Source organism: Haliotis asinina, chromosome 9 (genome assembly GCF_037392515.1).
Source record: "Haliotis asinina isolate JCU_RB_2024 chromosome 9, JCU_Hal_asi_v2, whole genome shotgun sequence".
Lineage (NCBI taxonomy): Eukaryota > Metazoa > Mollusca > Gastropoda > Lepetellida > Haliotidae > Haliotis > Haliotis asinina.
Window position 1 is genome coordinate 19,574,898 of NC_090288.1, and position 13,557 is coordinate 19,588,454.

The 13,557-nt window shown below is 37.7% G+C and overlaps 1 protein-coding gene across 2 annotated transcripts in view; it reads left to right on the top strand.

Annotated features, from left to right (window-relative positions):
- LOC137295552 (molybdate-anion transporter-like) overlaps positions 1 to 11,832 on the top strand; it is a 78,412-nt gene extending 66,580 nt beyond the window's left edge. For both annotated transcript variants that reach the window (XM_067826941.1, XM_067826940.1), the window contains one exon: positions 11,472 to 11,832. In XM_067826941.1, coding sequence (XP_067683042.1) covers positions 11,472 to 11,480 — 9 coding nt within the window. In that variant the 3' untranslated portion in view covers positions 11,481 to 11,832. The remainder of the gene's footprint in view (positions 1 to 11,471) is intronic.
- The last annotated feature ends 1,725 nt before the right edge of the window (positions 11,833 to 13,557 follow it).

Genomic DNA, 13,557 nt, shown 5'->3' on the forward strand with positions numbered 1-13,557 from the left:
TAGCTTATTAGTACTTTCCTTAAAATATTCAGTATACGCTAGCAATGTATCAGCGAAAACGCTTCTTTCATGGATTATTAGGCATGTGCGTAAATTCGTCTTTACTGCCATTGACATAGATGTTTTGAACAATTTAATCTCACACAATGTTATGAGAGGGACATCATTTGGTTTAAGTATGTCTTACATACAAAGAATCGAAACCTGTGAAGAAAAGCACACTTACATAATCCCTTACTTTATGTGCTGTTGAAAGTTTCTTGACACCTCTCTGTAATTATCACATGTAGCAACTAATTCCGTTGATCCATTATCAGTAAAAGCAGGATAGCATATTAGTCATGGTATTGATACCCTTGCGTATCATCATTCAGACTACAGTAATAAGATTATTTAGCGCTACTTTTGGTCTTGAAACAACAGTCTCAGGTAGAATTTATACGTAACCACGCCCCTACTCCCTTATTGAACACACTGTCCCGGGATAAGCGTAAAATAAACATGTGTTGTTATTTTGTCGGACAACCCATTTGATAGTGCTATGTATGGTTCATTCTCGGTACTGTATATGCACAAATGGGTGCAATCTGGTGAACCTTGATAGCGATACGATATCAGACAATACACAAATTGTTACATGATAGTTAGAATATACAACCAAAACACAACATATCCACTGGTCAACAATACAATAAATCAATGTATCCAATCTGAGTGACCAAACGTGCCCTTCAGAAATTTAGGCCACGCCCCATCACCTTGCCCTTCCTTTTTGACAGGTTCTGACGATACGATTGGTCAAAGTATCAGCCAGTATAATGAGTAACTGAGATATAATGCGTTACATTTGGGATATTTTATCCCATCACATGACGGGAAGCTTTGTTTAGCATTGAGTAATGATAAATGTATCATGCAGTATGTATGTGTTTGAATGGTGATGTATGTTTGCAGGGTTAAGTTAAGATGAACAAAGTGACAAACTATAAATGTCTATATGCTCCGTGTTACTTACACACCTATTGATACTTTCCTTGAAATAGTCAGTAAGCACGAGCAATGTATTGGCCAAAAATGTAGACGATTATAACGCAAGTTCCCCCCTCTTTTTAAACTCTGTTATAAATAATATATTATAATTCAGTCAATACAATGAGAGAGACAGGAGGAATTTGTGTATTTGTTCATCTTGTACGTACAAAGACCGCGTAGGTATTGATAAAAATACAGCACACACTGGCAAAGTTATATAAGAGACACATGTAATAAATTACATGAAATGCTGTAATATATGTATTTACATCGGCTTCTTTTCCATTTACATCTATACGACACAATTAAGTAATCAGTACTTGTTTGTGAGACTAGACAGTTTCCTGTCATATCCGAGACCTACCAGGGAAATCAGGCATGATTAGCACTAATTAGCCTCGTCGCAGCAATCAGTCAGCAAGGGGTCCCAGATGTTGGGCAGTGGAGCGGCTCCAGAGCTTAATGAGTTAATGCGCGGATCAAACCAAACTGCATACGAGCCACAATATAATACTGTAGAAAACAGTTTAAAAAAAACACATTTCAGTAGTTTCCAAATTCGTTTGGTGGCGATTTATTAACGACAACACCTTGTAAAGATTGAGTTTAATTTTATCCAATATTTAGTCATAGATCGCATATGAACAGCCTAGATCTACTTGTGTCAAGAAGTGGATGACTGTGGTGGGATACAAAAGAGCATTTTTTTGGAACGTTAACTATTGCAACAGTGAACATCTTCAAGGGAACAATAAAACGCAGGAGAGGTGAACCTGCTTCTAAGACGACGGTTCACAATTATCAATGTTAGTCAACATTTTGAGGAAGCGTACTGTGATATAGTTTTGATTCGCGTCAGTGTCCTGTCAGGCACGATAACTCCACTGTAACTTAGTCTGAGTCAGAGTCGATAACAGGCAAAATACGCCTTTTTGGTGCAGGTGGATGTCTGAAAGAATAATCATTTGAAATCGTGAAATTGAAAACTCCACCGTAAATTGGACCAGAAAAGAGAGTATAAACAGCATGGATGTCATCATGGGAAACTGAATTCATTTGGGACATGACTGATGGGGACTGATTCGACTGAGGCTTCGGTGGATTATTTAGACAAGGGAGAGACAGGCCTGTGGAGTCACAGTTGGAAGACAGAAGTATGTTGATGTTTTGGTGTCGTTTTTCATTCATTGTGGAGTAACTGTTGATCGACTGAACGTTTTTGTGCCCTGACACTTGCATAATCTGGTGAGCTGGAATACCTTTATCAGACAGAGTTTGAATCATACGTTTCCTGGCACCATGGTTTGTGAACCGTTTATCATTAGAAAGCCCTGCTTTACTTGCCATTGTTTTCATTAGTGATCCCAATTTTCTACGTTTAAACCAAGTTTTCTCAGTTCATACCCCAAACTGGGTGTTTGTAGCCAAATAGAATGGATGGTCATCGCTTGAGAAGTTTAGTGGTCTCAAGTCACGGTACGACTTGTAAACAGCGACAGGACAACACGGATCCCCAGGTTGTGCCCATGCTTTAGGAGCAAGATCACGAGTCTGGTCATCCTGATGAGTTATTGACTGCAATTCAATATACTGGAGATATTCATGGTTCTCTGAATCAACTTTCAGTGTTACATCACCCCACTGCATACGCCTGTGCGGGGTCGCAGATCTCAAGCCAAAATACATTGTGTTGTTCCATCATAATGTGTTTAAAATGGAATCTGGCGTGCTAGTGCCTAGTTAGCCACATTCATGTTTCTGTAATTCAGTGTCGGATACAGGATCAGCACGGAGTGGTAGATTTCCTTTACCTTGCTTTTTTTGAGGTTTGATTTCAAAACCTCTTGGTTTCATGAAATGCACTGATTCAGCTGACACATGTGAGTACCCTTGACGCTTCAAACAGCGTTCAACACTACCCTTTATTCCCCAAAGGGAAGATGGCTCACACTCTGAACCATCCGATTTCCTTGCCGATATGAAAACTTTGCATAGGATAGTGTTCAGTTCATGGGGGCAATATCTTCAAGCTGTCTTGGATCATTGAGACTCTCGCAGAGAAATCTATGAACAAGATTCATGTCCAATTTTGTCTTTTTCATTGTGTTTTCGTTTTCGTTAGCAGCCAGGAAGTTATCAATGTCATGATCAGAAACAGGAACAAACCTGTCAAAACCTTTGTTTTTGATTGGGGGGTAAAAAAATCATCTTGCAGTAAGTCCTTTATGACACTCTGAGGCAGATTGGGGCTTTGATGAGAAGCCGACTCTATTGAGACAGTCTGTATTATGCAGCTCCCATTTGCCCATAATCGGTGTTTATAACGTACACATGAAAGGAATTTTGTGGTTGTGTTACTCTTATTACACGTCCAGTGATGTCTCTGTCCACCTTGACCAGGTCATTGACCTTGACTGGCCTTAACTAGGTAGCCATGTTTGTTTACAAGAGGCGATGTTATCAATTATAAACATATTTTTATTACAAAACATGTTTTATGTCGATGACGCTGTAGTGTTGAAGGAGTAAAGCATTTAATTAACATCAGAATCGAAATCTTGTATGTTGTCTTTGTTCTGTTATCAGAACCCGAATCAGTGAGATTACAGCATGTTCTGTTTATCAATGAATCGATGAAATATTATAAATGAACATAGTAGTGTGAAAGTAGTTCTGTCATCCAGTGAAAATGCACAAAATTACTATTGGCCAATCAACGCCGAGAATCACTAAAATGCACACTGTGCAGATATCAAAAAGATATTACACGGGATGTCCTTGCTAGTATGGATAATAAATAGTAGTGTTGTGTCGGATTAAATTAGAAATGACAGATCCTTATTATACCAAATTGTAAGTTTTTGACATGTACAGAGATTTTTGATAAATTTATTGCATATATAGCATGTAAAGTAATTATTGTTCATCCATGGGTGCCGTTGTCGGTCTTTTTACTATGATTTTTTGGTGATGCACCAGGCACTAGGGAGGTAAACCCCTAGATCTCTGTTGATCTCCGGTACTAATCTTCTGACCCGTGAAGGTCCTGGGGTAGAATAGGCCTTCAGCAACCCATGCTTGCCATAAACGGCTACTATACTTGTCGTAAGAGGCCACTAACAGGGTAGGGTTAGGATAGGGTTGAGTCAGACTTGGTTGACACGTGTCATCGGTTCCCAGTTGCGCATATCGATGCTCATGTTGTTGATCACTGGAATGTCTGGTCCAGACTCGATTATTTATACCAACGCCATATAGCTGGAATATTGTTGAGTGCGGTGTAAAACTAAACTCACTCATTCACTCACTAATCTTCTGATGAAGATTGACTCAAGAGGTTTTCTTTTCCGCCAATTATTGACATTGGACGCCAAGATTTGAGAGTGTTGCCAGTTGATAGAGTGATTTTTAACAATGTGTTCTGAGAAGGCAGATTTAAGGTCAGATTTTTCAACTGAAGTTTCGTGTACTTTTAGTCTAATGTTGAAAGGCCGGCAAGTTTCTCCAATGTAGCTGCTTCCATAATCACAAGACATTTGGTATATACATCCCCTGGAATTGGACTCATTCTGGTTGCTGCCACCTCTCTAGTCTGTTGTACAGACCCTGAAGTATATATCCATGAAAGCCCACACAAGTCTAGAAAATGTGGCAAATCTAGATTTCCATACCTTCTGAAAATGAAGAAAGTCTCAGGGCTCCATTTCATTATATTATTTTTTTTCACTATGAACTTTTTTTCAGTAAAATATGTTCATTTCAGAGACTAGCTGTTAGTCTACCACATCTCCAATTTGCTCACAGGATGGTTTTTAAAGTTTTATCAGAATAAAATGTCACATCCAAACTTGTTATTCCTCTAATGAAAATAAACTCAAGAAGTTCATATCCATAAAAATTTGTCCTGTATAAACTTTCATGTTGCGAATTTGAGAAAATGTGTGTTAGAGGCAGTAAAATCATCATTTACACCGGTGCCTTGTTTTTTAACAAAGGCCTTTGATCCAGCACTGTCTCCAGGTTTCTTACCTTTTACAGTATGAACATCCCACAGTTTACATAGCATTAGTAGGGAGAAACCATATTTATTTAGCTTGTTATCAGGCATGATTCTTTGTTGACAGATGTTATCAATTTTATAGAGACACCTTTAGATTTAAAAAAGCAGCATCCCTACCATTTTTCATAAGAAAATCATCATTTGATGCAGTTCTAGCTTTAACAACATCCAGAAACAATATTTCTGGTTTAAGTCCAAGCTCTGCTTCTACAAACGCTAGGTTCTGCTGAAGCAATTTGATACCAACTGAATTGTTATGGCAATGATAAGGACTTCTGGAGGGATGTATACCCCTATCTACATTCAACAACAATACAGTTTTTATACTGCTTTTATCCTGGTAACTAAATGTTCAAACTGTACATACAGTGCCATGTCACCTGAGTACCAACCAATTTTGGATTTTCCATAAGCTCTAGTAGCAAAATAAGTTGGAAAGCATGTTCAATCTTTGTGAAATCATGTTGCATGGGTTCAACAAGACAAATTATTTCAAACCTGTTTAAAAAGGGTAGAAGTCCCCAATTCCAAGTTTTGACATTATTCTCTGGATGTTCCAGGCACACATATGGCGTTTTGATGAGATGTAATCTTTGCTAAACGTATGACAGGTGCTGGCTGGGTCCCTATTGAGTGGGATGGGACTTGAGTAATTCTGACCTATCTTTGGACAGGAAATTCCCAGCTGCTCCTTCAGATTCCAGTCTACCTACAGGAGAAAACATCGAGGTAGAGCTCTGGTGGGCCCTGGGTCCTGAGTTTCACCTTTTAGTATCCATATGCCATTATAGGTTTTAGCTATATGTAAATTGGCCAGACAGCAGTGAAAGCACTCCACATCGGAATCAACTCTCTTTTTAGTTAGTATTCAAAGACAGTTGTTTCAAGCATGCTTAATTCCTGCAAATACAGTGCCTTCGTCACGTCAGTGCCATAATTCCTGTCATTTAAAATATATAATTATGATAGAAAATCTATGAAAAATCATCTTAGCTAACAACTGTCCATCATAAATTGTGTAAGTAATAATTTGTGCAAAAATCTCTGAAACATGCATAAAAGGGTCACCCCCTTTCTGCAGTGACTTCAAAGATAAGCCCCCACCCCTGGCTTCTGTGAACACAGACAGACATGTGTGCTGGGAAAACATCTGTTTGCTGGATTGGCAATCATGCAGGAGGAACTAGTACAGCTCCTGCAGACTGCCCAGTACATCTGTTTGCCAGTCAAGTATGGTAGTCAGACTGCACTATAGTTGCCATTGTGGGCACTGCTCATCACAGTCTGAAGGATTGCATGTACTGTACATCCCTGTTCTTGTCAACACAAGCAACATTCTTTGCCCACAGGTAGATACACTTGGATGCCATACAAGCACTAGAAGTATATCTAAATGTATTTCTGACATAATCTAAATGTTAATACAATGCCTGAGAGAACACATCTTTGATATCTCCAGGGTATACATTTTGATAGGTCTCCAATATAGCCTGGATGCATCTACAGGTCGGTCTGATAAATTTATTACCTCCCTTGACTTGCTTGTTATCCAATCAGGTGTCTATGTTGGGAAGTTGAGCAAACCAATCACAACTCACTTTCCATTTTCAAATTATCTAACTGATTAAACTTGGCAGTACAAACCATTCAGAGGTTCTCTGAAAGAGGTAGAAGGAGTTCTTGTATATATTTATTTAAAAGTTGAGGACCTATCAATTTGTCTGTATGTTCTCCCCATAATCTGAGTTGCGCTGTGAGCAAACCTTCATAGCTGGGACTGCTATCTTTGTTGACACTGGCAAGCTCAGTTGTAACAGGCTACTGTGAGAATGTGAAGACAGCAAAGGTAGTAAAATTATCGGGCCCGCCCAGTAGATGCGTCCAGGGTATTCTGGATACTTATCGGAACGTATACCTTGGAGATATCGAGGATGGAGAGAACAGGACACAGACTATTTTCAAAGATGTGTATGTTGCAAGGGCATTAATATTGTCTTAAACTGCTGTCAGTTTTCTGACTATGTTATAACATATGCCTCTTCTCACCATAACAGAAACCTTTCTTTCATAAAATGTTTACAAGATGGGGATTTTGACATTTTTGTTCACCAAATGAAAACATGTTTAATGAAATAAGATATCGCAAGTGGTCATTAATCATCAATAACCTGCTTTCTCTCGTTTATTCTTCACTGTTACCTGCAGTCACCAGAGCTGTCTTGTCTGCACGGGGTTTTGAGTTCAAACATTTACCAGTACTTTCTATACCTCATTGATGGTGTTGGTCATTTCTTGCAAAGGTGTGTTTCGTTTTAATACCTGGGACATGTTTCTGATGCCAGTGGCTTTCATCAGCCGTCTTTGTTACCATCTTTTCAAATGACACTGCTCATGTATTCCAAATAATCCAGAGTGGTTTTACAATTGTTTCTTTGGCCCACTGCTCAATTCAGCTGAATTTCAACCCAGAAGTCCTGCAACTGACAGCACATGGGATTAACTTCTTCCTGTCACATGACTTCCACATTTTATGGAATTTTGGTTATACATATATGTATTTATTTTATGGAATATGTATGTATTATTCACATTTTCACATTGGTACATGGACTCCAGTTATGTTTAAATACATATTGTAACTTTCAGTTAGAGAAACATTCAGAGAAGGTGGCAAATCAACCAGAATTTGAAAAAGTGATTGATTCTAAGTGATTGAGACTATTTTATCAGTTTATAATATTCTTTGTAAAACTGAAAGGTTGGCATATTTTTCAGTTAAAGATGATATTTTCAAAGAATATAAGAATCACATTGAAAGGATCATTATGTTATTTGACTGAATCTGAGCAGAATTTTTAATTTTTGTGAACTTTATATTTACATACTCCTACACCATTTGTTGCGTACAAGTAGTAGACTCTTTAAGATGCAGTACATTGATCATGACGTGTGCAGCTATTGTTCTTTAGAGACCATTTTATGATTGTAGCCCCTATTTAGCAAAATCTTTAAAACTTATTTGACATTATACATATTGAAGTGATTCAGCTTGGATGTGCTTGTGTTTCTTTCTTTGTGAGCAGCAAACAAGCATTTTATGTTTTGCTTAGCATTTTGTGAAGTGATGAATACGTCTGTCTACTAGCTGTAGTTATTTCTATACACATGGACTTGAAGGCAATCACTAGACCCTAGCCAGACGAGTAGTGTTTGTGGTCACCATAATGAACAGAGAATTCCTCACCAGCATCTTGTCAGCTTCATTGGCTGTACTAAGTATCCATGCCTTGTATTGTTATCCCAGTACAACAGGATCTTGTTTAATCATGTTTAACTTGTTTTTTCCAAATCATGCAATAAGTGCATTTTGCACTTTGGTTTCAGGAGTAAGCACAATGTATTTTCTTTTACTTTTTGTTATTGTTAGCATGTTATAATTTTGCTTTTACGTCATTCAATAACTTAACAAGTATTTACAAATACAGTTATTTTTGCAAATTTTATCTTGAAAATAATTTGTAATGCTTGACTTTTTGTGAAAAGTATACTTCGCATTTGATTTCTGGCAAATGTGACCAGAATCATACATCTTTGTTAACACAGACAACTACAGGCAGGGGAGAAGCTAACAGTTTACTGAAGGAGACAAGGGGCGGATAGTAGTCTCTCCATGGTTAGATGTTCTTTTGTATAAGATTGACATGGGATCAAGAGACCATAAGGACTGTTTGATGGATTGTATTACAGGTTGTGATTGTGTTGAAACAAAGACAATAAAAAGATTGGTAGCAACCTTTCCACATTGTATATGACAAAGGTAAGAACACATAGTGATTAAGATGTGAATTTTATTTGTGTTCAGTTATGAAATGGTTTTCTTATAATTCTTGTATTATCAGTTTCATTCCAGGTTATGTTTGTGTTGCAATTTCAGAGACTGTCTGCCTGAATTCAAGAACTGTTTATGTGTTTTTATTACCCACGTGGTACTTCGTAAAGGTGTTTCATAACAAAGTGTTATGACACATGTGTCATAACACCTTCGAGTGATTTGATTGGCTATTACGCGAACTTTGACATTACTGGTACTACTTTCATCACTCATTCCATTCATGATTTTCATTCAAAAGTTTTCACACCTGAGAGCATGTAAAACGAAAACACTTATTTCGAATTAGATAAAATTTATTTCATTTAGAGTGATTACTAGCATTATTTTCAATTCAATAATAACTCAAGTTTCTGTAATAAAAACGAAAATAAAACAACCTATAAAAATTAGTAAACAAATGCGTCTAGTAGGTCTCTCATGAGTGTAAACAAACATGGCGTCACCCGTAAAAGTTATTGATTTCGTCAAAACTGACGGACAATTGGGTGGAAGAGTTGTGAATATAATCATGAGATTGAATACCTTCTGCGAGTAGAAGATGAGCGGCGCTCTTGTATCTCTATCACGGACACTATCAGCCGCATCCATTCGTGTCCTCCTGCACAAACATATTGTCACTGCCATGCCTCCGTGGTTTCTTATGTAGGGGTCAAAAACACTTTCCGAAATCTGAACACAATAGGCTTGAAATCGTCTTCGTTCAAGGTTGTAGGCTGTGTTTTCAGACCCTATTTTCGGTGGAATCTTCAACATAAACATCGAATCTCGACAAGTAGGAATTCCAAGATGAGAAGGCGTCACTGGCATCCTGCGCAAAGCGTCGCCAAATTATTTACAGTAACTCGTCCTCCGATGAAGAACATTAAGCTCAACTATTTGAGACATGCAGTTCACTATTATTCACATTCATCTTTGCTGTTGAGTTTGCCGATCCTAAGTAAATGCTCCCTATAATCTTCTTTGTGAACACTTCTCAACATGACGACTAGCCCGACAGTGAGGGCCGACTGACGTTCAGGCAAGATTAAGGTCACGTAGTCAAGTTCAAAATATTTACACTTCGCAAGTGTTTTGATTAATTACATTATTGCTTTTGAAAACAAATCCTCAACTGAAAAGATTTAAATTTTGATTACGACTTGATTCTGTCTTAATTTGTTTATTTTCTTATGATTAGGCGTCGTATAGGAAATACATTGCCTCTACGCAGCATACGTTTTCCTGGAGTGAAGTGGTTGACATTCCAATCACATAGGAAAGCAAAACGCTGCTTTATTTTAACGATATTTTCACTTTTTAAGTGAGGGTAATAAATAGGATACAAAACTCGTTCCCCTTTCATATCAAGTTTATGTCCCTTGTGAAATAATTTGCACAAACCAAAATTATTTCACGAGGGACATAAACTTGATATGAAAGGGGAAGCTTGTTTAATATCCTATAAATATACTGACATTAACATGGACTTAACAGATGCATATCTGTATATCTCGCCTGATAACATTATAGCCGTTATATTCTTTTATCTTGAGATTATCAGCATTATTTCAAAGCCTCCTAGTTCATGGGAGAGAATCAGAAAACACTCATAGCTGATATCACTTGAAGAATAAGACGAAGAGTTCTGAATAATATCTCTGTGTGTTCTCAGCAGCGCTTCTTGACATTCATGGCACAGCCACAGTAGACAGTTGCCAGGATCACCATGCACTGCTCTAATGTATCAGTGGTGGGTGTAAGGGGGATAAGGCAATGTATTACTCTCCTGTGGAAGATACTACAGTGCCATATTTTTACAACAATATTACACTAATGTAATACCACTAGACGTATGATGTCAATCATGATTCACAGTTATGACATCACAATGCTAATGCCTCTGTCATAATGGTACTAGACCTTGCTTGACTCATGGAAAGCTGAGGTCCTCACACTGTAGGCAGTGAAGCTGCAGTTTCCATTCATTTGTGTTGGAGAGTATTAAACAGAATATGAAACTTGCTTCTGTGAAATAACATTTTTATAAAACTCACGTAAGATTCTGTTTCGCTTGTTTGATACTGGATCATTAACTTGGTATTACATGGAAGGTCATTTAGTATCCTCTATAATCTCGTCTAACTGGACCTTTTTGAAAGCCTTATAGTTAATCCTTCTGTCTATACCGGTGAAGTTCCCTACCTTTTTGGGAAACACTTAATAATACCTTCTACATTCTTTAATAATACCTTCTACTTAGTACCTACTACATTCCTTGTAAATGAATCAGTTTAAGTAATAAACCTTACATGCCTGAACATGTAGCCTGTATCTCAGTGAAGGAAGTAGCATATTCAAAGGTATTATTTTTATGTTTGTCACCATCTTGTTTTGCTGCTGCTGCAAGGTTAGAATCAACACGTAAACTTATAGTATCAATCATGAAAACAAACATGTTGTCTGCTAGACAGGAGGTATGAATTTGAAATTGGTCATTGTTTTTTCCAGGTCATATGAGAAGATTAAAATGAGCAGCCCTACTACAGATAGTGCAGTGGTAAAGCTGAAGGAGGATGAGGCAGACATCGCAGCAGCAGCAGCAGCAGACAGTAAGCAGGAGCAAGTGGTGTAAACCCCTTCCTGCTGCTGCTGACTTAAACTTTACCTTTCTCCATAAGTGAGCATATCAGCTTTTGCCTCAAGAAGGTTGTAGCTCAAGTGGGTTGTTACGAGGTGTGTTTATTGGTTTGTTGTGCATCATAGAGCACGTGTAGTCTCAAGTTAAATAAACCATTTGTTTAAGGATAGCAAAAACTTTAATGGAAGTTATTTTACATATGTATTTTGGGACAAGATATACAACCCAAAACTAATGGAATAGAAGAAATTGGTAGATCAGTATCCTGCGATAACATTTGTTGAAGCTGTCAGCAGGTACACCAGTCTACTTAAAGTATCTGCCTCAGAACAAAATACATAAACTGCAGTGGTACAATGTTGTACACTCAACTGAAAGCATTGCATCAAATGTTTAGATGTATGCAGGGCTTCAGAACATTATCTGGTATGGTAGTTTCAAATGTAAGTTCTGAAAGTGAAAACCAGATTTTCAACAAACAGACATCAGTACCAAGTATGCTCACAAAGCATTCTTTACAACATTTTCTGATTTCACAAGTATGTATTGCTCACCAAATGTTACCTTAGTTGACACCTGTACAAGGGGAGACCTGTACAGTATGTATTGCCCTGCCGATCTGACTGTCATGTACATCCAAGTGGGTGCTGACAGATGTTAATTATTGTGCACATAATTTAGAAGAAAATGGATAAAATCGTAATACTAAGAGTCCAAGTTGGACTGACAACCAGATGTATTCACTCATCATGGACATGGTGGTCTGAGACTATGAGTGTGAGTTCACCTTCCACTTATCCCTGGTTTTGTTTAGAGGTTGCCATTGCCATACTTGTACTTACAGATTTCTTTACTGTGGGACACATTGGGAGACATACAGCACTTCAGGCTGTTCTCACTCACTCACTCACGCACTCACTCACTCACTCACTTTCCTTTTTAGCATTATTCACCATTAATTGCATGTGCATCAGGCAGTATCAATCATAAGATTATGTACGGTATGTAGTAGTTAGATAATGTGAATGAAAAACTGTAAATCTGTACAGAATTCATAATACAATTGAGACTGTGATCAATGTTCAGCTGTTTAGTCAGATTGTATACATTTATATCTATACATTCCATTGTGCTGGGATTTTGCTGTAAATGTAAAAGTATTTGCTGCATAAATATGTAGGATATTTATGAACATTTCCACTGTCTTAAGTCATATTATATTCTTGGCAACACACAGTCAGCATTCGAAATAACTGCCGGCCTGGAGGCCAAGCACTAGTTATTATTGTATCGGGCCGGCAGTTTTAACTATCTGCAGGCTCTTGTGCCATTCAGTAAATTATCTGTCTTTTTTCAACTGGAATCTTTCCCCTGTTCACTTCCGGGTACTTCAGCGTCAGTCTTTAAATTTTAAAATTTTTAAAAATGTCTCTGCCGTCCAACTTCACTAATTGATGTTTTAGAAACTGTGTGAAATTTTGTACAGTGTAATCTATTTTGTTTTTACTGGTTGGACTTTAACAAAATGCAGATTTCATCCAGGGCCTGTAAATTCTAAAGCCTGGCCAACTGACAAAATACAGTAGTGCAAACACTGCACAAACTCATTGATGTAAACAATGCACACCCCATGAAGACTCATGCTTCACCCCATATACAGTGGAGACCTGAAAAGTAAACTTTCAACAGAATTGCCAAAATTGTTTACTTATCAGGTATTTTACTTGTAACATATATTATATTTGGGATTATGCCTTCTTAGTAAAGTACAAATTCTAGTACTTTTTTGAGTTGAGTCCCATCCAGGAGTCGAACCTATACCCTCAGAGTAAGGCATCTAATCACCAGGACACAAACTCAGCCGCCTAGCCCACCCAGGCACCTCAACTTCCACAAAAATTTAAGTCAGACAACTAGTAGTCTAGACTGCAGACTTTGTGTAACTCTCTGATAAGT